Here is a 26,771-nt window from a genome sequence, read left to right as displayed (position 1 = left end):
TCCCACAAAACTTAAACACTGTCTTGAATACTGCAGACTGGTAGTGTTTTTTGCCCATAGGAGACTGGTTAAAACAGAAAATCTCTCTGATGTCAGTAGAGGTTTTCACTTCTCCCCCACCCTGCCCAAGATCAAGTGGTGGGGGTACAAGCTCCTGAAACAATCCTGCTTTAAACATGGGTGGTAGTGCCTGGCCCTTTCCTATATGGCACAGCGTTGTCCAGTTTGGGGTAGTGTATGCCACCCTCTCCATAACTTGCTCAAGCAAAAAATGCTGTGGGCCACAGACAAGTGGGGCAGCGAACATGTAACCCTGCACTGTATTCACAATTTGCAACAGTGCACACAACCCACAGCTGCTTTTTTTTTTTTTTTTTTTAACTGTCTCAGTGTTTGCGAATCATGTTTTCATATTGTAGAAGAACCTATTTCCTTTGATACAATGCAAGAGAAACAAATGACCACATTTTAAACGAATTTCAGAGGGGTTCCAGCAAATCGTACTTTTCAAAAACATCAGGAACATTTACGCAGCCACAGGATTTGTTCTCCCTTTTTTTTTTTTTTTTTTTTTTTTTTTACCCCTTCGCTGCCAGGCCTTTACCCCCTGAGGTACCAGGCCTTTTTTTGGCTCTTTGGGGCAGTTCGCACTTACGCCCTCATAACCTTTTGTCCACATAAGCTACCCACGTCAAATTTGCATCCTTTTTTTTTTTTACAACATCCTAGGGATTCTAGAGATACCCAGAGTTTGTGGGTTCCCCTGGAGGACACCAAGAAATTATCCAAAATAAAGCGAAAATTTTAATAAACAAAAGGGGAAAAAAGGGCTGCAGAAGAAAGCTTGTGTTTTTTCCCCTAAAAATGGCATCAACAAAGGGTTTGCGGTGCTAAAATCCTAAAATCACCATCTTTCCAGCTTCCAGGAACAGGCAGATTTGAATCAGGAAACTACATTTTTCAACACAGTTTTGGCATTTTACTGGAACATACCCCATTTTTACTATTTTTTGTGTTTTTAGCCTCCTTCCAGTTAGTGACAGAAATGGGTGTGAAACTAATGCTGGAAGGCAACTAAACATTTCTAAAAAAGTAGACAACATTCTGAATTCAGCAAGGGGTCATTTGTGTAGATCCTACAAGGTTTTCCTACAGAAAGTAACAGTTGAACTAAAAAAAAATATTGAAATTGAGGTGAAAAAACAGACTTTTTTTTCCACTTTTTACTCTGTAACTTTTTCCTGCCATGTCAGATTTTCGAAAGCAATATACTGTTGCGCCTTCTGGTTGTGGGGAAATATAGGGCTTGTAGGTTCATCGAGAAACCTAGGTACCCAGAGCCAATAAAGGAGCTGCACCTTGCAATGTGTTTTCATTGTATACCGGGTATACAGCAATTCATTTGGTGAAATATAAAGAGTGAAACATAGGATAGGTATCAAAGAAACCTTTGCATTTCCAAAATGGGTACGTGATAAGGTGTTGAGAGAAGCAGTGGTTATTCGCACCACTCTGAATTCCAGGGCCCCCATACTAGCATGTGAATTACAGGGCATTTCTCAAATAGACTTTTTTTTTTAAACAATGTCTTACATTTGGAAGGAAACGATGTAGAGAAAGACAAGGGGCAATAACACTTGTTCTTCTATTCTGTGTTCCCCCAAGTCTCCGGATAAAACTGGTACCTCACTTGTGTAGGTAGGACTAGTGCCAGCAACAGGAAATGCCCCAAAACACAACGTGGACAGATCACATTTTCCCAAAGAAAACTGACCAGTTTTTTGCAAAGTGCCTATGTGTGGATTTTGGCCTCTAGCTCAGCCAGCACCTGGGGAAATTAGCAAACCTATATATTTTTTAAAACTAGACACCAAAGGGAATTCAGAATGGGGTGACTTGTGGGGCTCTCAACAGGTTCTGTTACCCAGAATCCTTTGCAAACCTCAACATTTGGCAAAAAGAAAAAATGTTCCTCACATTTCGATGACAGAAAGTTCTGGAATCTGAGAGGAGCCACAAATATCCTTCCATTCACCACTCCAAATCTCCAGATAAAAATGGTACCTCACTTGTATGGGTAGGCCTTCTTCACGCAACAGGGAATGCCCCAAAACACAAAGTGAACACATCACATTTTCCGAAAGAAAACGGACCTGTTTTTTGCAAAGTGTCTAGCTGTGGATTTTGGCCTCTAGCTTATCCGGCACCTAGGAAAACCTTGCAAACTTGGACATTTCTGAAAACTAGACACCTAGGGGAACACAGGATGGGGAAGCTGTGGTGCTCGCACCATGTTCTGTTACCAGAACCCTTAGCAAACCCCAAAATTCGGCCAAAAAAACACTTTTTCCTAAAATTTCAGTGCTGCAAAGTTCTAGAATCTGAGGGGAGCCACAAACTTCTTTCTACCCAGCATTCCCCCAGGACTCCCGATAAAAATGGTACCTCACTTGTGTGGGTAGGCCTAGTGCCCGCAACAGGAAATGCCCCAAAACACTATTTGGACTCATCAAAATTATCAAATACAAAACTACCTGTTTTTACGGAGGGGGGCACCTGCATTTTTGGTCCTGGGCTTAGGAGCCATCTAGGGAAACCTACCAAACCCAAACATTTCTGAAAACTAGACACCCAACAGAGTCCAGGGAAGTGTGACTTGCGAGGACCCCTCAGTGTTTTCTTGCCCAGAATCCTCAGCCAACCTCTAATTTATCTAAAAAAAATAAAAATAAAAAAATAAAAACAAGGAAAAATCTCATTTTTCCCACATTTCTGTGTGGGATCACCGCACCGGCACAAATTTTCTACCGCCCAACGTTCCCCTCAGTCTCCCGATAAAAATGATAACTCACTTGTGTAGGTGGGCCAAGTACTTGTGACAAGGAAGAGACAAAAACATGTCGAAATTGAGGGGGAACCAAAGTGGGTACCAAAGTGGGTCCAAAAGGGTAGTTTGGAAAAAAAGTTTTTAGGCTGACAAGTAGGGCAGAATTGTTATCGGTATAGATGCAACAATGCTGGGTGGTGGAAATTTTGTGGATTCCTGCAGATTCTATATCAAAAATGAGAGGAAAATGTGATTTCCAGCAAACTTGGAGGTTTGCAGGGCATTGTGGGTAAGACAATGGTGCAGGGTGCAGGTGAAGCACACCTCCCTGGACTCACCCAGATGTTTAGTGTTTCGATGTGTCTAGGTCTCGTAGATTTTTCTACCCGGCACGTCCTAAAGTCCAAAAAGTGCAGCCCTCAGCATTCGAAGTGGGACGATTTTGAGAGTTAGACAAGCTCTCATGGCCCAAAGATATAACCAAAACCCAAAATAATCAAATGTCCTCTTGCTTACCATGGGACAAGATGTTTTAGTGTGTAGGGGGAGAGCTGAAAGACTGTTACTCCCTTCAGTTGGGTTGGGGGCATAACCATGCCCATACTGGTTGGTAGCCATTACCCCACTATATTTTTAAAAAAATTCCCTGGCATATGGTAGGCCCCCCCCCCAGGAGTGGTTCGGGGGTAATTGCTCCATCTGCCCCCGGGTGGGCAGAATAACTTTTCCACCATTTATTTGGGGTGGGGGTATGGCCAAGCGAAGCGATTCCCCTTCCATCCCTGCCCATGGGAGGGGGGTGGCAGGTCTTCGGGGGGGAGCGCTAGCGCTTCCCCCGAGAGCCCATACAAGGACTTAACAGTTACTTCCTGGGCACCCGATCGGTTCTACCCAGGACATAACCGTTCCGTCCCGGGCACCCAAGGGGTTAAATTTCCCAGCTCTTCTTAAGCAAATAACTAATGCATGTACAAGGGACAAAAATGTCTGAATCAAAAATAAGAAAGCCTGCAGGAAGCACCAAATCAGGCAGATCCATACGTGACTTCTAAATCTTGGGCCACGTTATGCATAGTGACTCAGGGGGAGCAATGTGTGTGTGCACCCACTCTGTGCATCCCCGGGTATTATGTATTGCAGAATAGGTTGCAGATGCTTATGCTGCCCCTTCTGTAACACTGATAGCACTAGTGCACATGTAGCATCAGCGTTATTCTGAGTGTTCCCTCCTTTGCATTGAGGGTGTTACCCATGCAACTGAGGGAACACCAGCTGGGGGTTTCTGTTGCCTCTTTAAAGTGCAGGTGGATTTTGGTCACCTCTTTAAATTTGTGCCTGTTGCAGACCGGATCACGGAACCCGTTCTGTATTCCGGGACAAGATGTACATAGGTCATGGTGGAGAAATGTTATAGGTGAAAAACTAAAGTGCAACCACAACTCTGCTCCAAATTAGGGAAGAGTTGAAGAGGCACCTCTTTAAATAACACTAATAAAATGAATTACAGTTCACAAACCAGCTACTTCTCCTATCACTTGTTGACTTTGTGCTGTTCTTTGACCCTATACAGCACTCATCTGCCTTTTGGCTAGGTTTGTTCTATAGAAATACCACTTACATAAGGGGATATAGGGAACCTACAGTGTAAGTGTCCACTATGCATATGCCTTTATTGCATTTAGTTTGTAAATAACAGAAATGACAGCCTCACAAAAGAAGGAAAATGTACACGCATCATGCGTGCACACTCGAACAACCACCCACATATCCACTATCATACGCCAACACCCCAATCATACACATACACACCCACCGTTATTCATCCACACAGCCAACATAATTTTTCTCTATATTCAACATCTGGGAACAACATTACTACCATTGGACAACCATATGGCAAAAGACACCCACATATGCCAACCAGCACGCATGCTTGTCAGCAAACACTCATGCATGCCACCAGGTACCAACAAATGTGATCAGATACCAAAGCATGCGATACACCAACCATGCAACTCAGACAACTCAACTGACACTGGCAAACATTCAGGTAACCATTCAAGTAATCTGACACTCACAAGGTCAGACACCCAAACACAGGCTGAGACACGTACGTATACACACACACACACACACACACACACACACACACAAAGAAACTGACGCACCCAACAAACATACTTAGACCCTTGGTGCCCCTGTTTTCAATTGGAAACAGAAATAATACAGAGGCCTACTCCACCTTTAAAAACAAAAAACTCAGGCTGTAGAAGGTCCTCAGGATCTCTGGCTCACCACCCTCATCGCAATAATTAACTGTGTTGGGAGAGGTGTCAGCTGGAAGAATGGCTCTCTTTCGCAGGGACCATTTTGGGGAAAGTTGTCAGCATGATTCGCCTTACCCATTACCATTTTGTAAAATAAGGAGTCCTAGGGTACAAAAAAGTTCACAAGTGTTTTGGCAGCCTGGTTGTAATAGCTGGCATAGTCTTCCTTCTTCCACAAAATCTGGCACAGCCAGGAACAGGAGATAGCTGCCAAAGCGCCAGGTATGCAATTGACAATCACGAAATGAGCCAGATGTCAGCTACACTAGACTTCACACTTTACATCAATAGGCATGTAAGGTTCATCTGTGCAAACATTTAAAGCCAGAAGATAGTAAGACTGCATTGTTACAAGAGGCTGAGGCAGTACATTAACTTGTGTGCATTCTTGGTTTCACTGCTTTGAGCAACACATTTATATTCCCCATGGCACTGTTGCAAATCAGTGGTTGCAAGACCCATTTCCTAATTAGAATCCAATGCTCCAGATATTCCAACAAAATCATGCATGATGGCACATCAGATAATCCTGGAGCACAATCATGCAGTGCTTTTAATAGGAAATAAATATATATATATATATATATATATATATATATATATATATATATATATATATATATATAGAGAGAGAGAGAGAGAGAAAAAAAAAAATAAAAAAATAAAAAAAAACACCAGCCCCCCCCACCACTTCCTTCCTAAAAAGTTTTTGGGTGATCCGTCAAGCAGGGGCCAAGAAAAAATAAAAAAGAGGGTGGGGTCCTAAAAATGCATTTTCCCTATGCAATTTTCCATAGGAATTTTGGACCAAGCTACAGAAATAACAGCTGAACAGAATTACAATAAATTGAGCAAAAACCTAGCTCTTAACCCAGAAAGCGGGTTTTGTGTGATTTAATGTAAGTCTGTTTAGCTGTTTCTGAGAAATGAGCTGTTTAAAAGGTTAATGATATCTGGGATTGGTCGAGAGATCTGATAAATAGGCCACAACATCAACAGAAATGTTACAGCTGCCATTTCAAGTACTCAGTGACTCAGTCCACTTACCCTGTCGGCAACCCCATGCTGCACACTGCCAAAGGCTGTTTGCGGCAGGGGAGTGGCTGTTTGTGGGTGGTTGGGTGCAGGGCCTGTCGAGCAAACTTTAAGGATACTTAGGGTTGAAGTGGAGTTATACGTAGGTAATGTACTAAGATTTGAACTTGTTTTGAAAAAAATAGAAATTCTTTAAAAAAAAAACACAAAAAAAACCAAAGGCTGTAATAGAGTTACAAGTAGCTCTTATAATACTACAAAAACTAATTTTTAAAAACCAAAACAACTCACCAGTTATATGTAACTAACCTTCGATAACTTGCACCTTCCTGATGCACTGCATATTACCTGTCATATTATATGACCCACAAGGTGTTAAATCACATCAATGATGACATATCAAATCTACAGGGATGCAAATTATACTTAGGTCAGTAAGGTATAAATGGTGAATTTCATTTTTTTAATTTTTCAACAATACTTTTCATAGTATTACAAGACCTACGTATAATTCCACTTTAACCTTTGTTTTTCACTACTGTTTTTTTCAGTATATATAACTCAGTGCATAGTACAGTGGCAACATATAGTTATAGTTAATGTAGTGTAGCAACGTGACAAGTGTGTATATGGAGGTGCGCGACATATAGTGATTTGAATGTGGTAAGTACATTTTAAATTTAAGTTACAAGTGTAAGTTTAGAATTTCTAATGTTTGTATAGTTTAAGTTGAGTTTGTATATAAAGAATTAAGTTTTCCTAACTATAACTTAGCATTAATCTTTGTTTTTTCATCAAATTCGTTTAAAAATAAAAAAAAATGTGTTTCAAATCATAGTGTTGAGTTCCATTCAGTTGAGTGTTGGTAAGTGGAGTGTCAGAGTATAGTGGAGGACACAGTCAAGACTGTAGTATCACAGAGTGTAGTGGACTGGCACAAAGTAAAATACTATAAAGTGGAGTGGCGTAGTCTGTCGAATAGTGGAGTAAAATATCGTAGAGTGATGGAGTTGAACAGCAAAGGATGCGTGTCACCCAGTACAGATGAGTGTTGTTGACTGGAATCGAGTGTCGTGGAGTGTCATTGAGTAGAGTGTCATACAGTGGCATTGAGTGTTTTACGGTGGAGGTGAATGTAGTACAGTGGAGTGCTGTGTTAGTGTTGTGGTGCGTCCTTGTGTCATACAGCGTTAGAATGTTGCACAGAGTGGATGGGTGTAGAGTGTAGTATAGTTGTACGGTGGAGTAGACTGGCGTCGAGCAGCTTAACACAGCAATGTAGAGCGAAGTATGAGAGTCTATTTGCGAGCCATGGAATAGAGTGGAGTACAGTGGAGTGGTGTAAGACAGAATTGAGTAAAGGGTCAAACTGGAGTGGCGTCTCATACAGTAGAGTGAAATGCTGTGTCGTAGACTGTCTTGTAGTGTTCTACAAAGGAGTGTATGGGTATACAGAGGAGTACCGCGTCAAACAATGGCATAGAATGTTGTAGAGTGGACTTGTACAGAGTGGAGTGTCATATAATGGCACAAAGTGAGGTAAAATGTTGTACAGTAGAGTTGAGTGGGGAGGCGTAGCATACACTGGAGTAAAGTGTCAGAGTAGTGGCACGCTATACAACGCAGTAGTATGGTATGTTGTAGAGTGTGGGAAACAGAGTAGAGTGGCATAGTGTGGCGTACAGTGTTGTAGAGAGTTTGAGTGAAGTGTGGTACACTGGAGTTGCATAGTGCGCTGTAGAGTGGAATGGCATTCAGTTCTGTGGAGTGGCATAGAGTGGAAACGCAGAAGAACAGTGGAGTAGTGTGTTATTTAGCAGAGTGGAGTAAATTGTGGTGGAGTCTCATAAAGGGAATGTCACAGAGTGTCGTAGAGTGTTATAGAGAGGACTACATTGTTGTTGTACAGTGAGAGAGTGGAGTACAGGGCTGTTAAATGAAGTAGCACACAGTGCAGTAGAGTTTGGTAGAGGGGAGGGGCATAAAGGCATAGAGTGGAGCAGGAGGTTGTAGAGCGATGTACACTTGAGTGTCTGAGACTGGAGTGGCATAGAGTGCAATGCTGTTTACAGTGTTGTGTTGCAGAGCGTAGAATAGTAGTGTAGAGAGTCATGGAGTAGAGAGTCATGGAGTAGAGTGTTGTGTAGAGTGTATTGGTGTATAGTGGACTGACTTAGACTGGGGTGACATACAGTGGAGTGGGCTAGTAGAGTAGAATGCGTACAGTTGAGTAGAGTAGTGTACAGTGAAGTGGCGTATAGTGGAGTGACCTAGACCAGAGTGACGTGTAGTAGTGTGGAAAAATATATAGTGGAGCAGCGTAGAGTGGAGTAGCATACAATGGCGTGGCATACATTGGAATAGCGTTGAGTGGAGTAGCATAGAGTGAAATAACTGAAGAGTGGAGTTATGTTCAGTTGAGTGGAGTACTGTATTGTCGAGTGGGGTACAGTAGAGTGGGGCAGAGGAGAATAAGGTAGGGTTGATTGATGTAGAATGGAGATGAGCACAGGGGAATAGCATAAATGGGAGTGGAGTGGCTTAGTATGGAATGGCATAGAGTACAGTAGGATAGAGTGTAATGGCATAAAGTGGAATAGCATGTAGTGGAACAGCGTACAGAGAAGTGGGGTAGAGTGGAGTAGCGTACGGTGCAGAGGTGTACAGTGGAGTGGCTTACAGTAGAATAACGTGTAGTGGAGTGGCATAGAGAGGAATAGCATGGAGTGTTGTAGCTTAGAGGGAGGTGGGGTACATTGGAGTGGAATATAGTGGTGTGGCGTAGACTGGAGTGGTAGGAAATGGAATAGTGTAAAGTGTAGTGTAGTACAATAGAGCTGTGTACAGTGAAATAGCAGAGTGGAAGGCACAGAGTGGAAGGGCAGAGGGTGGATAGGTGTACAGTGGATGAGCGTAGACTAGAGTATTGCAGAATGCTAAAGTGTACTGTGTAATAGTGTGGAGTGGTGTAGAGTGGTGCTGCACAGAGTTGAGTGGGGTAGGGTGGAGTGGCGTACAGTAGAGCAGCATAGAGTTGAGTGGCAAGGTGTTCAGTGGAGTGGCACAGAGTTGAGTGGCATACAGAAGAAAAGTGTATAGTGGACTAGCGTAGAGTGGAGTGTGGTAGTTGAAACAGACATAGCATGAACGTGAGTGAACACATTATAATACGTAAATGTTAATTTTTGGCAGTAGGTGTAAATAATGTAGATGTTGTAAAGTTGTGTGTTAAAATAGTAATATCTTGTGCCGCAGGATACCGCATTACCCTCTGATCAGAAGGCAGTGTTTGATTGGCTAGTGGTTGTGTTTACAAAACGTAAAATGCAGCCAAGTAGTTTTTAGCACATTGTCACTGCTTCTGGCTTACGGCCTTAGATATAGGTAAGTAGTAGGATTCATTGTTGATACCTACCTATTACCAATTTATTAAAGAGCTTTACACCAATTTACAAAGAACCGTGCCATTCTTTGAAAAACAATATGTAGCACAGTGATTTAAATGTATTACCACATTACTCACCAGACCTTTTTGTAAAGAATTAAATATGCAAAAAATTAGAATATACACTGTATTTGTTATTAACATATTTTTTTTAATTACTGCAGTACTTTCAATGCAGTACTGTAATACTCTGTATATTTTGTAGATATAAAGAAACTTATAAATAACGTTACCTATCTATTACCACTTTAATTAAGTGGTAATAGGTAGAGACAAATTATCAAACCTAACACTTATTATGTAAGGCCCCAACCTAGAACACGGGGTAAACAGACTTAAAACAACACAGCTGCCTTTAACTTTTGTAAAAGCAGACATTAGCCAATCACATAATGCCTTGTTATGGCTATATAATGCTGCAGTTTCAAGAGAAATTTCGCTAAACTACAGCAATAACATATCATAAACTTTAAATTCCATTATAATTATGGCTCTCAGTTTTTACTGATTTTTACAGATAAACACAGACAGAAATCAATATGTTTCCTGTCAGTATTTATTTTCAAAAATGGATAAATACTGATAATTGTGCTTTTTGTGAGTGACTTGCATGCTGTCTTTCATGAACTCTAGAACCACAGTTGAGCAGGCAAACAACATGGGAAGTTCAAAAAACAGATTGAGATTTCCATAAATACAGGCATATGTTAACATATATTTCTGGTATAATGACGGTATATACCAGTGGTTGTAGTGGTTTGCTATATTTGGCTGCTTGATTTGCTAAAACGTGACAGGTATTAAAGTATGAACGCATATTTATCAGTTAAATAAATGTGGAAATATACAATTTTATGACTCCATTTATTCTCAAAACACAAAATAAATATGGATAAATACAAATAAGACGGTCAAAAAATAAATATGGATAAATACAGGCGGAAATGTAAAAAAAAAAAAAAATACCATAAAACCTGGAGCCCTACTTACTGTATAATGTAACAAATACTTACCCTACTTACCTGTAACACCAAAAAGGATCACCTGCACACCACAATCTACAGTCCTGCGAAATTTCATGGAAATGTGACTAGGTATTTGGCCACTATATGTGAATACAAAGTCTATGGAAACGTACTGGTGCCCAAATGGGTTTTGGGACCCCCTTTTAATAAAGAAAAGGAGTTAAGCACCCCCATGGTACCGAAAAAAGAAGGGAGAAGGATCTGGTAACAGACCAGTCCCTGCAGCCATCTGTAACTATGTAGGCCAATACACAGTGAGGGTTGGCTGCCTGCTGTGGGCTGAGTGCAGGACCAACAGACCCCTGTGCATGGCTGAAGGTTATACACAGCCACTGGGCACAGAGCCTGGCTGGAGGTCAGACTCTGCAGGTAACCCTCAACCCCTCCCCTTTGGTGTATAGCCTAAGACCACACACAGAAGGGCTGGAGTCCCAACCTCCCCTCTGTGTGCAGCAAGTGGACAATGCATGTGGTGGATGAGTGCAGGGCCCGGTCTTAGGTTGAGCACCCAACAGGGCGTTGTATGCCTACAAGGAATTGGTGGCAGTGCTGGCCGAAGACGAGACCTTGGAGCCAACTCCAGAACCGCGGTACTCAGCAATGCCCCCTCCAGTGGGATACCGTGGAACCATCACTGGGTAATTATGATATATATATATATATATATATATATATATATATATATTAATTATAATTACCCAGTGATGGTTCCACGGTGTGTGTGTTTATATATATATATATATATATATATATACACACACACATACACACAAACACACACATATATATACACACACACATACATACACAAGCAAAGTACGTTTCTGGAGAAAAATAAATATGTGCAAACATTTTTATAAATCTGAGATGATAATAATAAAATTCAAGTGAGACTTCTCAAACACAGAATGGCAATTTTCAAAGAAAAATGTATTACAAAAGCACATCTTCCCACCTGAGAAAAGCAGAGATAAAGTATATTGGCATTCAGTTTATTCACTGCACGTGTAAACTTCCGCCTGTTCAGATTATCTCCACAGAATTCACTAAAAAAAAAAAAAAAAAAAAAAAAGAAATGTAACAACTGCAAATTTCAAACATTAAGTGTTCAAACATATATAGTAACAAGTAACTTTACATGCATAACAAACAACTCATTTAAGAAATATTACATTTACTAAAAAGACCCTCGATGATTAACAATACTTCTTTTTAGAATAGTCCTACTAACATTCTGTTACATGTTCAGCGGTCAACATAAGCCTGACACCTTAAATGCTATGGTCTCCAACTGCTGGCGCTCTACTTCTTTTATCCTGTTTTCTTACAAATGGGGTGCCTTGAGGAACTGGTTCAGCCACCTCACAATCAAGTGAAAAGCAGATACATTATTAGCTTTATCCGTGTATAGCAACACAGCCAGGTGTAGCCAAAAGATCATCTTTCCTGGGTGATGTGGGTTTAAAGCCTCATGACTGCCGGTTTCCCAGATCATCTATTACCATGCGTACCAGGATGGGTTGATACATTGTTTTCCATCAATGTGTGATAATCATTCTTGCTACATACAATTGCCGACAGATCAATGCCCAGGTCCAGGAGATAACCTCTTGGGTAGAGACCTGAAATGGCAGTTGCTTGGTTCAGCATTACCAAGAAAACCATTTTGCTTTTATGGTGGCTTTTAACTCTTTCCAGTATGTGTTGAAGAGGTGTGTTGTTATGTTTAGCTGCGCTTTCTCCTCTTGCCTTCCCCTTCAGCATTTGTCGGATGTTGCTGAGAACATTCGATGCAACCTGCCGGTTGTTAGGTAGCCACGCCCCATCATTAGTTTCAGGGCAAACTCTCAATTTTGTACAGATGGGCTGCTTTTGAAATAAGTCTATCCACGATCTCTCCTATTACTCTCTAGATACCTCTCTATCTGAATCCCTGCCCCACCTCGTCATCTCTTACCATTCAACTTTGTCATCAACTTCCATTCATCTAACAGGAATGGTGCATTGACTAACCTTCACAAGTCCTGGACCCAGCCTGTTGTTCCCTAGTATGTTATTAATAGTTTATTCCACTCCTATTTGTCTAGAGGTGCCACTTTATACCCTGGTTGCAATACCCAATACCTTCTCTGCTGGTACTGCTATCTCTCAGACTTTGGCAGCTCAAACATCTTTTTGTAGTTCTCAAACGACCTGATCAGTCTGTCTTCCAACATGTGTGAGATCAACCTGTAGACTTCATCACTCTATTTCTGCAAAAATATATTCTCTCTAGCTGGTTCGAATTCAGTTATTATAATGTATGGGCACAAAAGGAGGAGTAAAATGTGTAATTTTGCGTTGGTTTGCTATACTATCCGAGGTCTCGAATAGTACCTGTAATGCGCAGTAAGCATTCTGAGTTCTATTTGTTTTTTGATAACTGCAATGCATGCTACAAAAATGTCCTAACGACTGCGGAGTCCCATATGAAGCTAGTGTTTACTAGTGTCTCTTTGAGACAATCCACCAAATAAATGTAAATGACTGCCTTGTTTTATTCAACTATGTTGGGGAGACTCAATTCTCCCTTATCCTTTGCATCTTTCCATACTACTTAACATTCTTGGTGTTCATCCCTGTCCACAAACTGCATCAGTGCTTTTTGGAGGTTGTCCAGGGCACTCTTTCCTATGTTTACAGCCCAAAAATGAAAAAACATACTCATCTAGGGATGATTCATCTAGAATGCCACTCGCTGACACAGCCAGGATAAATATACTTATCACTCCATTATTGCATATCTTCCTTTATATTCTTGATTTGACAGGGATATTTGCGCAAATACATTGTGTTAACATCTCAAATTAGCCACATGCTTATAAACCCTACTGAGGCCAAGGGTGTAATCGCTTGAAGCTAAATAATAACTAATAATTTAGACTTGTGGTACAAGTCACTTACCTTCGGTAACAAAATATCTGGTAGAGACCCATTCTAGTTGCAGATTCCTTACCTTAGAATTTTGCCCCGTGCGTCAGACTGGATCCAGAATTTTTTTTCTTCACGCAATAGCCTTACGCGTCAGTAGGTGGTGTTGGTCGATTCCGCGGGCGTCGCTGGTGTCATAGTCACAGTGATGACGTCGGGAATAGTACATAAACACCGCCTCAGCGCAATGACTTTCTGTGCCAAAGCACAGCACCGCTACGAATACTGAGATTGGTGAGCCAGAGCTAAGGATCTGAATGGGGAATCCCTGTCCCTAGAAATCGGTTTGCAAGCGGGGAGGATGGGTGGGCTGGTAAGGAATCTTCAACTAGAATATATCTCTACCACATATTTCGTTACTAAAGGTAAGTAACTTGTACATCTGATAGAGACTTCTAGTTGCAGATTCCTTACCTCAGAATAGATACCCAAGCCATGCGATCCTCGGAGGAGGGCTGCAAACCAAGATCATACCAGTAAGTCCTGCAGGACCGAATGATCAAAGTAGCCGCCCCGACGGACCCGACTGTCCAGGCAGTAATGTTTAGCAAACGTGTGCAGGGATGCTCACGTAGCTGCCTGGCAGATATCCAGAACAGGAACTCCGTGTGTTAACGCAGTGGAAGCAGAAGTTGCTCTCATGAAGTATCCATTGAGAGATGGTATGTTTTTGCACCGCCTTCCCTTTTTTTGCACCCACATATCCAACAAAGAGTTGATCGTCCACCAGGAATTCTTTAGTACTTTTGAGATAGAACGCCAATGCTCTTTGTTCAGGTCCAGAAGGTGGAGTCTCTCCTCCTCATGAGAAAGATTGGGAGGGGGGGTTGTATAAAGTAGGCAAGGTGATGGACTTGCCTACATGAAACGCCGTAACAACCTTGGGAAGGAAGAAAGCCTTAGTGCGCAACACCACTGTGTCAGGGTGCACAGACAAGTAGGGGGCTTTGAAGAAAGAGCTTGAAGCTCACTTACTCTGCGAGCAGAAGTGATGGCAACAAGAAAGACAGTCTTGAAAGTGAGGAGCCGTAGAGGGCAATTGTGCATCAGCTCAAAGGGAGTACACATTAAGTAAGTAAGGAAAAGACTGACATCCTACTGAGGTATGATAAATGGAGTAGGAGGAAATAAATGAGTGAGACCTTTAAGGAATCAATTGACAATAGGAGACTTAAAGAGTTAGGGCTAATCAGGTAAGCTAAGAAAGGCCGAAATAGCTGATAAATACCCTTTAAGGGTGCCCAAAGCAGAGCCCTGCTGGGCTAAAGAAAGAATGAACAAAAGAACCTCGGAAAGAGGAGCAGAGAGGTGATCAACAGATTTGTTGTTATACCATGCCACAGATTTATGCCAACGACAGGTGTATACCGTTTTGGTGGAGGGACGCCTGGCTGCCAAGATAATGTCACAGACTTTGGTGGAAAGTCAAAAGCCGTCAACTGCCGCCGCTCAATCTCCATGCATGAAGGCGAAGTTTGGACAGGTTTGGGTGGAGAACCGTCCCCTGCTGCTGCGACAGAAGATCCTCCCGAAGAGGCAGTCTGAGTGGAGGATTGGTGGCCATGTTCAATAGCTCTGGATACCGTATTCTCCGTGCCCAGTCCAGAGCCACCAAGATAACTTGGGCCCCGTAGTTCCTGATCTTCTTGAGAAGTGGTATAGATGGAAAGGCGTAAAGGAGGCCAGAGTTCCACTCGAGACGAAAAGCGTCTCAGAGCGAGTTCCACCTTGGAAACTCCAACATTCAAAACCTCTGACATTGCACGTTCTCTGTGGAGGTGAACAGATCTAACCAAGGCTCTCCCCACTGCTGAAAGAGACCTTGCACCACCTTTGGATGGAGACGCCATTCGTGATCGGCTTTGCATTGACGGCTGAGTTAATCTGCTCTGGCATTCAGAGAACCCACCAGATGTTGAACCTCCAGGGTAATGTCCTGATGTTCCAGCCATGTCCAGAGGCCTAGTGCCTCCTGACAAAGGGTCCAGGACCCTACTCCGCCCTGCTTGTTGTAGTGGAGGTGTTGTTGTCTGTGAACACCTGCACCACTTTCCCTTTGAGAGGGGGGGGGGAGAAGAGGAGTGGGTGTGGAGTGGGCCGATGGCTGGCTCCCTGGTCCACAAGGACATTGGATCCCAAATTCCCCACCCCTCATCACCCCCCACAGAGGCTGGACAGCATGCACGGCACGGTGGCTGGAGGAAAAGAGATGTGGTTGGGTGCCTCTTCCGTAGCCACGAAAGGAAAAAAAAAAGACTAAGGGTGGGGAGGGGCAGCTGCGAGGCCCAGGGACCGAGCCATATCCAGGAACTCCTTAAAGCGTTCGAACGCCGCCTCTGTTTTGTCTCTGAAGAGACAAGTGCCATCAAAGGGCATTTTCATGAGCGCAGTTTTGACATCCCCCAAAAAGCCAGACGTCCTCCACCAGGCGTAGAGCCTCAAGGCCACCGTCAATGCAACCGATCTTCCCAGTGAGTCAGTTGTATCCAGTGCACATCTGATTGTGAACTTAGCTGGATTTCCCCCGTTAGCAACAGCTTGGGAGAGAATGGCCTGAGCCTCCTCCGTGGCCTGTGGCAGCACCTGCGCAACTGTGTCCCATAAAGTATGGGAGTATCAGCCCCAAAGGCATGCAATGTTCACAGACCGCAAGGCCAGACGGAAGACAGCATTTTCTTTCCAAGATGATCCAGAGTTCCTTATCCTGAGGAGCAGAAGGGGATGCACCCAAGGAGTTAGAGGCTTGGATGATCAAGCTCTCAGGTGTGGGGTGTTGGGTCGGTAATTTTAGTTTGTTAGGCACAAGCTTGTGGCGGCAACAATTGTTCTTTTTACAGGAGCCCCTGTGCTGGTTTGGACCAAGCATGGAATGAGTGAGGGCCTCATTGAAGGGCAATAGAGGTTCTGAGGAAGAAGCCCCTGTATGAAGCACCAGTCAGGAGGTTGGTCCTGACAGCCAAAGAAGGCAGCTCGAGGCCCAGGTCCTCTGCCGCTCTCCTCACTACCACTGAGTAGGACGCCCCCTCCTCCGTAGCCACAGTAGGGGAAGAAAGCATGCCAGAGTAAGGGGAGATATTTAGTCCAGTGGCTTCGCCCAGGTCCTGAGCCCAGTCCATGGGATCCTCAGGCTGGGATTCTAAAGGGTTCAGAAACCCCTCCACATTCTCAGCGTACCTATGTCCATACGAATAAGGGTCAGGGTCAAACCTGGGGGACAAGGTTCCCGTCAAAGTCGGAATCTGTGTCAAGCAATGCCGGTCCGGCTCTGTGTCAGAGTCGGCTATCAAAATAGGACTGATGCCAAATGTGGACCCGGGTGTCGTTGTGAGCATCAACGTCTGCACCAGCATCAAGGAAGGTTGCAGTGGCACAACCAACGCCAATGCGGATCCGGAAGCGGATTCCTGGCCCTTGAACAAGACCACAGGTGATGCTGAGCTGAGCGCCGGGCTGCCATGAGCTTTAGGGACCAGACCGCTCCCCCATCGGGTTCATGACTCGGAGAACGACTTTGTGTCATGGTCACCCTCTAAGCACCAAAGACACACAAGCTGCGGATTTGTCACAGTCATCATCCTGTGACAGGAGTTGCAGGGCTTGAAGCGGGTCTTCTATGAAGACATACTCAATGCACCAGGAGGTCAAAAAAGCGGAAAAAGGCCAAGAAAAGTTGAAAAAGCCAGTCAAAACGTGACTGTAGGGTAGCTCTTCTTCTGCGCATAGGCTAAAAGGAAAGAAATGAACTGGCGTTAGCGCACTGGGATGGTGCCTAAATACGACCCACAACATCATATCAGGCGAGCACAGTGCCAATGACGGACGCAGAATTGACCAATGCCACCTGATGGCGTACAGGTGTATTGCTCGAGAAAAATCTCTGGATCCAGACTGATGCATGAGGGAAATTCTAAGGTAAGGAATCTGCAACTAGAAGTCCCTATCAGATATCAAGGTATGGGAAGGCACAGACACCATTCATACTGTGATGAGTGGATAGCACTGCAAGGTATTTGGTAAAACTCTGAATTGAAAGAGCTGTCTACTTACCACAAATCTGAGGTGGCAGCGATGCGCGAGGCACATCAGGATAGGAAGTAGGCACATTTGAGACCAATAGCGGTCATGAAGTCGCCTTGCTGCAGCAATGGGATGACAACCTGGAGTGTGACCATGTGGGAGTGCTTTGGTAGAATGCACTTGTTGAGGGGCCTCAGGTTAAGTGTTGGCCTGTGGGACCAGTCTTTCTTGGGGATGAGAAAGTACAGGGCGCATAACCCTTTGGTGTGGTGGAACAGGCTCTATGGCCACTTTCAGCAATAGCGTGTCGTCTTCTTCCTGGAGAAGGTGCTGGTGATCTATCAGGAGGGACTATTTGCAGAGGAGGAACCTTTGGTGGTTTAGCAGTGAGTTCCAGGTAATAGCTGTGTTCCACAATGGACAGAACCCACTTACTTTGCCCCTGTCCTTTGCGTTCTTGCCTCTGTAGACACTTATGGACTAGCCTCCAGAGGCTTGCTGCTGCTACTGCTGTTGCCTCTGGCACTAGGTGGAAGCATCTGGGGAGATGGCTACTGCGCCACTTCAAAACAGACAGCAAAGAAAGGACCAGAGGGGCGATGGTGACTGATCAGCCCCTATTGCTTTGGCAATGTCAGTGTCTGTCTTACCTTTTTCTAGCATCTGATCAACTTGTGACGCAAAGATATGTTCCCCATCAAATGGCATGTTGATCAGATGCTGTTGAACTTCTGGCTTAAAGTCAGTGGCATGGAGCAAGGCATGCCGGTGACCCAGGATGCTGAAGTTAATACCACTGGCGGTGGTGTCAGCCGCATCAAGACACATCTCATGGTGGTATTAGACTCAAGCTTCTAAGCCCTTTGTCTTTATTGGCCCGGGAGATGTTAGATGAGTTATCTCATGTCATCCCACTGAGAATAGAGGACTTCTATTTTTTGTCAACCCTGGGCATGACTACTCTGACCTTAACTGGGTCTTTGAAGACATCTTGAGTGGATTTTAGCATGCCCATGAGCATGGTAAGGTATATAGTTGAGCGCTGCATGCGCGAAAGCGTCTTAACTAAGAAATCCTCCTCCTCCTCTATAACGTGTTTAAGGCCACCTGGCAGAAAGGGCCCTTCCTGCAGATAGTCTCGGCATACAAGGTGGTATCATCTGGACGGGAAAGTATGGTGAGTTAAAAGTCAGGGTCGCTCTAATCTGTGGGAACAACAACAATAAACAGTAAGTCTTCAAGCTAAGCCTACCTACATTAATCAGTGGAATTAATGCAATGTGGGGAAACCAAAAGTAAAAAAAATCTTTACATCTTTATTTCACTTTGAATGATTTGTTTTTCAACAATGTTTTTTATTCTCATGAGTATCATTTGCACATAAACAACTAAAAAATAAATAGTGCTTAAAATTCACACATTAGTTTCATAAACAACACTGCATGAAATACAAAGACATAACCACACAATACTTCACAACGTAATAATATAATCACCCCACTTGCCAGTCACTAACTCATACATCGCTCCCATTCACTTCATATATACAAATCTTTTACACTTCAAGTTTTTAACAGTCCACCAAAGAGAGAGTTATTTTTTTTGGACTTCCATGGATGCGTCCTGATCTGAGTTAAAAAAAATTATTGGCCAACTGACATTTTGGTGGTCTGCAGAATCTCTTGACCACCTTCTTCAAAACCTATAGTTCTTTAATTAACCAGTTCAATCCAACAAGTGAGGGGGATCTTTAGAGAAGTAAAAACAAGTAAATGTATGGGTTAAATTATTGATTTAAAATGACCAAGGCTTTACAATATCTGTCCCCTTTGGAGAATTCCTTAGGAAAAAGAGAAACTGCGCCAGAATAGAAGATTACACATAAAATGATGAAGAACTAAAAAGGAAACTCCATCAGAAAGAATACCCTAGATGTCTAATAAGAGAAGCCTTTAAAAGGGCAAACTATTATGACCAGGAAGCCCTCCTCTGTGACCAGATTAAAAAGGAGGAAAGACTGGTGTGTATTAGAAACCATTCTAACATGACTGAAGAAGTTAAGTGTAGGAGGCTGGCTCAGTATATGGTGTACATACACTGATAGGCGAGGCACCCCGTAGTGAGTAACCCTTAGTGATAGTGTAGAGCACTCTAGATAACAAGCTCTCAGAGGGGTAGCTGTAGAGAGCAGCTAAGGATTACCTAGGAGGGTGTAAATCATTTGCAAATATCACACAGGCCTGTCAGTGTACACACAGGAAAGAACCACACCAGTATTAGAAAAAATTCTATATTTATTCTCACTCACACACTAGAACTAACTTTGGTATATCTCCTAACTGGAGACATGATCATACAAATGTATACTTAGAAAAAGGTATGCAAATGCGTATAATAACATATGTCCCTGGGGGGAGGCCAAACCATATACTAAGTAAACGGAGTGCAAGAATCACTCCCAGCCCAAACTACCACCCAAGGACCCTTAGGACTGGGGAAGCACAGGAACACCCAAGGTAAGAAGATAGGATTCCCCAGGCACCCATATGCAGAGTTGTAACCCCAGGTCAGTGTCTATAGGATACCATGGGGAAGTTGCGGTTGCAGTTTTCAAGTTCTAGGACTTATTCCAGAAGACCCAGAGGAAACCCATTGGAACAAGGAAGGTTGGATAGCACCCCAAACCGTGGCTACTCATAACAGTGGAGTACCTACACCAGTGTACCTATGTGCACAGGGGTGAAGTCCCATCAGAGCCTCCCATTAAAGTCAATGGGGACCTCGGTTGTCCAGCTGCTGTCGTGGCTCTTGAACCAGGTCGGCGGAACCTAGGCGTGGTTTGCCAAAGAAGTAGACTTAAGATAAAGGGGGGCAGAGACCAAGCCACCCGGAGGTGCCCTTCTTGAAGATGCTTTCCTGCTGGACTGTGGGCAAAGAAGTGCAGCTGTGGAGTCCAGGCGATGCAGGAAGACCCCTGGAGTCATCTATGAGCTGTCCCATACCGTTAATCAGATTGCAAAGGCGTCTTTGGTCAGCGGGACCACCAACAAGCCTTGGCAAATGCAGGGAAGCGTTGCATGAAGATTGCAGGATTTGCGGGGACCTGCAAGGTCCAGGTGACCCAACCTTTGCAGGTAGGTCAGGACCAGCCCTTAGCAAGCAGGAATCTTTTGATCCCTCAAGCAGGACCCTCTGGCAGGAGGCCTAGGGAGTCGCAGGGAGACCTTGGCAGCACAGCAAAGAGGGATGCCCACGTCGCAGGAGTTGCAGAGAGGACGTAATTCTTGGAGCTGGAGAGCGCTGGAGGCGAGGGCTTCTTGGAGCTAGGAGGTCTTCAGACTGAAGAGCCAACAAGCCTTGGCAACGACAAACAGATCTGGCGCATCAGGGTTCCAGCCAAGCATCTGCAGGGAGGGACCACAGACTTTCTAGTTGCAAGGAAGATAGGTCAGGCTTCTGGAGGGCCACAGAACCATGTCCAGTGTTGTAGAGCCTTGAAGAGTTTGTGGGATGGCAGGATCCAACCAGCCATCGTTTTTGAGGTGCTTGCGGATGCAGGGGAGTGACTCCCTCACTCTAAGGGAGATTCTTTCTTGCTTCACTAAGTGCAGGCAGAGTCCCTGTGATTTTGGAGGATGCAAGGCCCAGGGGGTTGCAGAAGTCTTGCAGAACTTGGAAACAATGTTGCGGTAGGAGCCTTCGTACTGGTTACAGTCTTGCTGTTAGTTCCAGCAAAGAACAGCAGCGGTTCCAGTGTCTAGGTTGCAGAAGTGTCTTACAGTTGGTTCTGAAGTCTTACAGATGAATCTAGGGTCCCACCCTCAAGGAAGCCCTTAATTAACCCAGGAAGGGGGTTAGACACTAACTGCAGTGATCCACGTATCAAGGGGAGGGGGAGGTGTCAGGGACGTCACCCAGCCAGGCTAACTAGTCAGATGCTCCCAAGGGCCTCTGCTCCTGTTATTGCCGAGATTGCAGAACCAAGTAGTCACCTGGCAGAGCTATGTGCACCTCACTGGGGGGTGGTCACTCCCCTGTCCTTTGTGTGGTTTTGCGCTAGAGCGGGAGCCAGGGGCTCCTGCACTGGGGTAAACCTGTTTATGCAAGGAGGGCACCAAATGAGCCCTTCAAATCTGTCTGGTGGTGCAGAGAGACACCCCCGCCACAGCTCAGTGACACTTCTTTCTAAGGGAGAGTTGGTCACACCTCACCTTTACAGGAAATCATTTGTTCTGCCTTCCCCTGCCTGACTTAGGCTCAGCAGCAGGAGGGCAGAACAGTTTCTAGGGTTGCAACATCACAGGCTGGCATGCAGATCCTGCAAGGCTGTACAGGCAGACATGGTGGATGCCCTAGGGAACCTACAGAGTATGTGATATCATGCAACTAGCACTGGAATAGGTGTAGTTGCATGATTCAAACAGGTTTGATACCAAACATGCCAAGGTTTGGTGAGCCCATTATGTAGTTGGACATCTTGTGTTGACCAGTGTCCACTACATACCTTAAGATGGCTTCCCCACACTTACAAAGCAAAACAATGGAGTTTGGGGTTTGTAGGGGCACCTCTGCTCATGCTGGGGTGCCCTCACACTGAGAACCAAGCACCCTGCCCTTGGGCTGAAGGGCCTACCTTAGGGGTGACTTAAAGGGCCAGAGTGTAGTGACCATGATATAAGGCAACCTTTATATCTGGGGTGAAAGTTGCATGCACCATTTCACACAGGCTGCATTCCCAGCTGTAGTTACAGTTTGCATGGGGCCCCATGGATGGCACAATACATGCTGAAGCCCATGGGGGACTCCTGGTGTACCAATGCTCTGGGTACCCAAGTACCATATACTAGGGAATTACATGGGTGCACCAGTATCCAATTGCGGGTTGTAAGCTTTACTTACCAACTAAATTTAAGGGAGAGAACACAGACAATGGGGTCCTAGTTAGCAGGATCCCAGTGTTCTACATTCTAAACAAACTGACACAAGGCAAATAGTGGGGGTAACTATGCCAGAAAGGTGCTACTTCCCTACAGTAAGGACGATTTTTAATACTAACTAGAAGATCATCAATATAAACAAAGATGACCCTAAGGCAGAGAAACTACTGTATGCTTTTAGAAGGTATGTCAAATTGAGAGACAAATTAGTACACTTGTCTCAAACACAAGCCTGGTTGGCATCAGTGTACTCCTGCAGGAGGTATGTAAAATGTATGTGATGTTTGTATGTAAACGATACACATGAGAATAAGAAATATTGTAAGAAAACAGATCATGCAAAGTGAAATAAAAATGTAAAGAAAAAAAATACTTTGGGTTTCTCAGCACTGGATTAATTCTACTGATTATTGTAGATCGGTTCAGTAGGAAGATTTATTATTTATTGTTGTGTTTCCCCTTTCCCAAACCTGAAATTACATGTTTTGGTGGATACCCTTTTCGTGATTTAATCACCTGTAGGGACAACACAACAGCCATTCCAGGGATCATTCCATGGCTCTGGATCATACGAGGCATAGGATCTAGGGGGCTACCATCCCCATATGAGGAATGTGGGGACCAAGCTGTTGAAAATGGTGAAGATGCCTTTGTGGTGGAGATAGGGAAGTAGATTTGGGTGGGGGAATGGAGATCTTAGGTGGAAGAATAGGATGAGGAGGAAGGATGAGTAGGGCAGAGGGAAGAAGGCGGAGAAGGCAGAGGTTTGGTCCACCATTTCGATGCTTCCTGAGCTTGGGGGTGGTCGTGACACCAGTGCTACCTGCTTCTCAAAGGTAACCTTTTTGCAAGGAAGTGTGTTCAGCATCTTTGGTGGCGGTTTAGCAGCAATCCTCTTCATTTGCGGTTGAATGAATAGTCTCTTCTACCTACTGGCATACTACTTCTGTAGGTGCTGCAGAATGGGGGCATCAAGGTCCTTGGAGCCCGCTGATGAAATGTGCAGTGGATGTAGGACTTGATGCCAACAAATCTTTCGGCTTCAAAGTCGGTCTCTGTGTTGAATGTTGCTTCGGCTTTGAAGATGTAGGCTGCACCAGTGCTGAGGAACAGGAAGTCACTGATAGTGCTGCTGGTGTTGAGAAAGGCTGGGTCTTGTGTGGCTGTTTCAGGGCCGAAGGATACAGTTGGCTCTGAGGACTTGAGTCAGTCCTGGTCATGGCTGGGATGCAGTGGCAGTCCAGAAGGCTGTTGGATTGTTTGTAGGCTTGACGTCCGATCCCCTGAGGAGCTGTGGTTGACCGGTTGCTGTGAGTGATGGGAAACAGTACTCATGAGCAACCTCATAAGGCACTGTCCCAGTGGTGGCAGCTGGTCTTTGGCCTCTGAGCCTGAAGCAGAGCTTGGCTCTGACCTGAAGTAGGCTGGTTGCTCTGCAGGCGTGGAAGTGCCTGTTCCCTCCTCAACAATTTTCCCCAAAGATGTTGTGGGTGTCTTCATCATGGCTCTGAGCTATCCTGAGTCGAGCAAGTCACTGACTGCGTTGGTACCTAAGGGGCTTCTTGGACTTAAACACAAGTCAGGAGGAGCAGGAGGTTTCATTGTGATTTGGTGACAAGCAGAAGGTGCAGACCGAGTGGTGATCCTAGCACAAATATTTGCGGTAGCACTGTGAACAGTAGTGGAAAGGGGTTCTTTCCATCATGGCCTGCACATTCTCAAAAAGAGTGGCTGAGTAGAAGGGCAGAGTGGGTCAAAGCCCAAATGAATCGTTGATGAATATCCGGCAATGGAACATCAGAACAAAGTCGGAAAACTGCAAGAAAGCGGTTGTCTTGTGCAGTGGGAGTAGAAGCACCGGACGGTCCCAACAACCATCACCTAGCATCGTCGACTCAGAGCTCAGCGATCCACTTCCGATCCTGACAGAGAAGAAAACAATTTAACAATGGAGCCGGTGTCCATATGCATTACTAGTTAGAAGAGGAGTGACCATACCTTGTGACTCGAAAGAGATCTTCGAAGAAAAACAAGTTGTACACATCTGAGCCCAACACTATAAGCCAGGAGTATGCACAGCACATGTATCTACAGCTACACATGCCAAAAACTAGTAAGCTTCACTGACCACATGAAAAGAGAACATATCCCTCTTGCATTTGGATGCAACAACTGATGAACCCTATGGTGAATGGTCTGCCAAGTGAACAAGTTGCCATTCTGTTGTTGTTCAGTCAGGTCTTCGCTAGCCTAGTGTTTGTATTCTCCACATACTAAATCTACAGAGGCGTGCATCTGTTATGCAGCTAAATAGTTATAATTTACTAATGCTTTCAATTATTATATAGTGCACGATAACTTGTTGGGATGCCCTGGTACTAGAAAGTTAGAAACAAACCACTCAAAGCCAGAATTCAGTTGAAAAAAAAGTAAACCACAATTAAAAAGACCAGAGGCTTTTTATCACAGTACCACATTCTGTTAAATTTATGAACTACACAAAGAATACAATTATCTAACAGATAAACTGACTTTTCTATTATTAATAATGGATGAGAAAGCCTAACCCACACTTTTATGATATGCTTCATTATAGGCTGCCCTTTACCACCCTAATAGGGTGATACTTTCAGGGTGGCCTCAACCTCAGTGTGACAGAGTTCAAGATAAATGTTATTGGATAAACAAGGGATCCATAGTACTGCTAAAACTATCTCTGTGTGATCCCAAAGTAATTCCCATTATATAAAAGATACAGAAGGAAGGATGTTTCAGCCCATAAAACAACCTATAAAGGGACTCAGGCTTTCATTGGGGCAGATGGGATCACTACTGTGAATGCTACGTGTACGTGCAAAGGTAAGAATAAGTCATACCTGAAACCGAGGTGCTTTTGGATTAAGAGCGGTCCTCCTCACTCATTGACAGCCTCCCACCTGTGACCTTGAGTAGGCCAGACAAGAAAATGTTGGATCAACCTATCCCAGGCAAACAGCCAGTCCCAGATGGCTTGCTGCTCAAATACAACTCTAAATTCTAATTCATTCCCTCCCCCTTCCACTCAACATGTATCACAAGCCAGTGGAGGGGGTTTGGGGTGGGAGAGACAATCTAGTGCCTGGACTTGCTCTAGCAACAACTGGGATGATTCTTAAACCAGGGCATCCACTAGGGAATTGCTTCTCCTACCACCTATTCACCAAAATAAACACAGAAACTAAGATTTTTGCTAAAGTCCTTCGCTACAAGACTGTTGCACGTAATCCCTTCCCTAATCCATCAGGACCAATGTGACTTCATCCTCAATCACAGAACTCAGCACATCGCCCTGGCACAGGCACATACCCTTCCAGACTTCTGTGTCCTCATGCTAACAGATTTTTAGAATACATTCAGTACTCTTGATTGGACCTTTCTCTTCAGAGTGTTGTGGCTTATGGGTTTGCCCCCCGCTCCATTTCCTACATTAGAACACATTATGCAAGGCCCAGATCAAAGTAAATGGCATTCTGTTGTCACAATTTTCAATCCAATGAGGGACCATGCAGAGCTGCCCTCTTCCATTTCTTTTGTCTTGGCAATGGAGACTTTGGGTCAGATGAAAGGCCTTGGTGAGAAGGTGCCAGTGAGAAGGAGGCAACAAGGACTTTATACTGCTCTCCTGATTAAAATACTAGACTGATACAGCTAGGCCTCTGGTGTGAGAGTTACCTGGAAGAAGTCAACCCACCCCTCAGTCAGTGGAGGCCCAGAAGCAGTTGATTTACAGTCCTGTTTCTGTGTCCACACACTTTGCATTTCAGCATGTACATGCACTGGACACGAGGCTTACTGGAAGTCTATGTCCACTGTTATCAAAGCATAAAAAGGTATCTAGGGATGGTCAAATGCCCTGCTCAATATCCTGGGCAGAATGAGCCCTATTCAGATTTCTCTGCATACTTCAAAACTTTCCTCTTGAGATCCCCCAGGAATGGGCTGCTGATTTGCAGGTCAGGACATGCTACTTCTTGTGGACGAACCAAGCCCCCAGCATTGCATTTGATAAATGTACCTAATCTACATATGGCAGAGGCATGGGAATAGGAGAATCGGTCTATATTACTGGACCTCGCACATCCTGGTCCTTAAATGACTGGCTCCACGGATGGTATGATGGTCCTCTGCTTTAAAGATCACATGGCTTTG

The 26,771-nt window shown here is 44.3% G+C and overlaps 1 protein-coding gene across 1 annotated transcript in view; it reads right to left on the bottom strand.

The window, feature by feature from the left end:
* Positions 1-26,771, bottom strand: part of ATG14 (autophagy related 14) — a 188,446-nt gene that overhangs the window by 10,859 nt on the left and 150,816 nt on the right. Inside the window, exon 8 of the mRNA XM_069208533.1 lies at positions 11,615-11,705. Coding sequence (XP_069064634.1) covers positions 11,615-11,705 — 91 coding nt within the window. The remainder of the gene's footprint in view (positions 1-11,614; positions 11,706-26,771) is intronic.

Source organism: Pleurodeles waltl, chromosome 9 (genome assembly GCF_031143425.1).
Source record: "Pleurodeles waltl isolate 20211129_DDA chromosome 9, aPleWal1.hap1.20221129, whole genome shotgun sequence".
Classification (NCBI taxonomy): domain Eukaryota; kingdom Metazoa; phylum Chordata; class Amphibia; order Caudata; family Salamandridae; genus Pleurodeles; species Pleurodeles waltl.
Note: the sequence above shows the minus strand (reverse complement) of the source record. Positions and strands in the feature narration are given on the sequence as shown.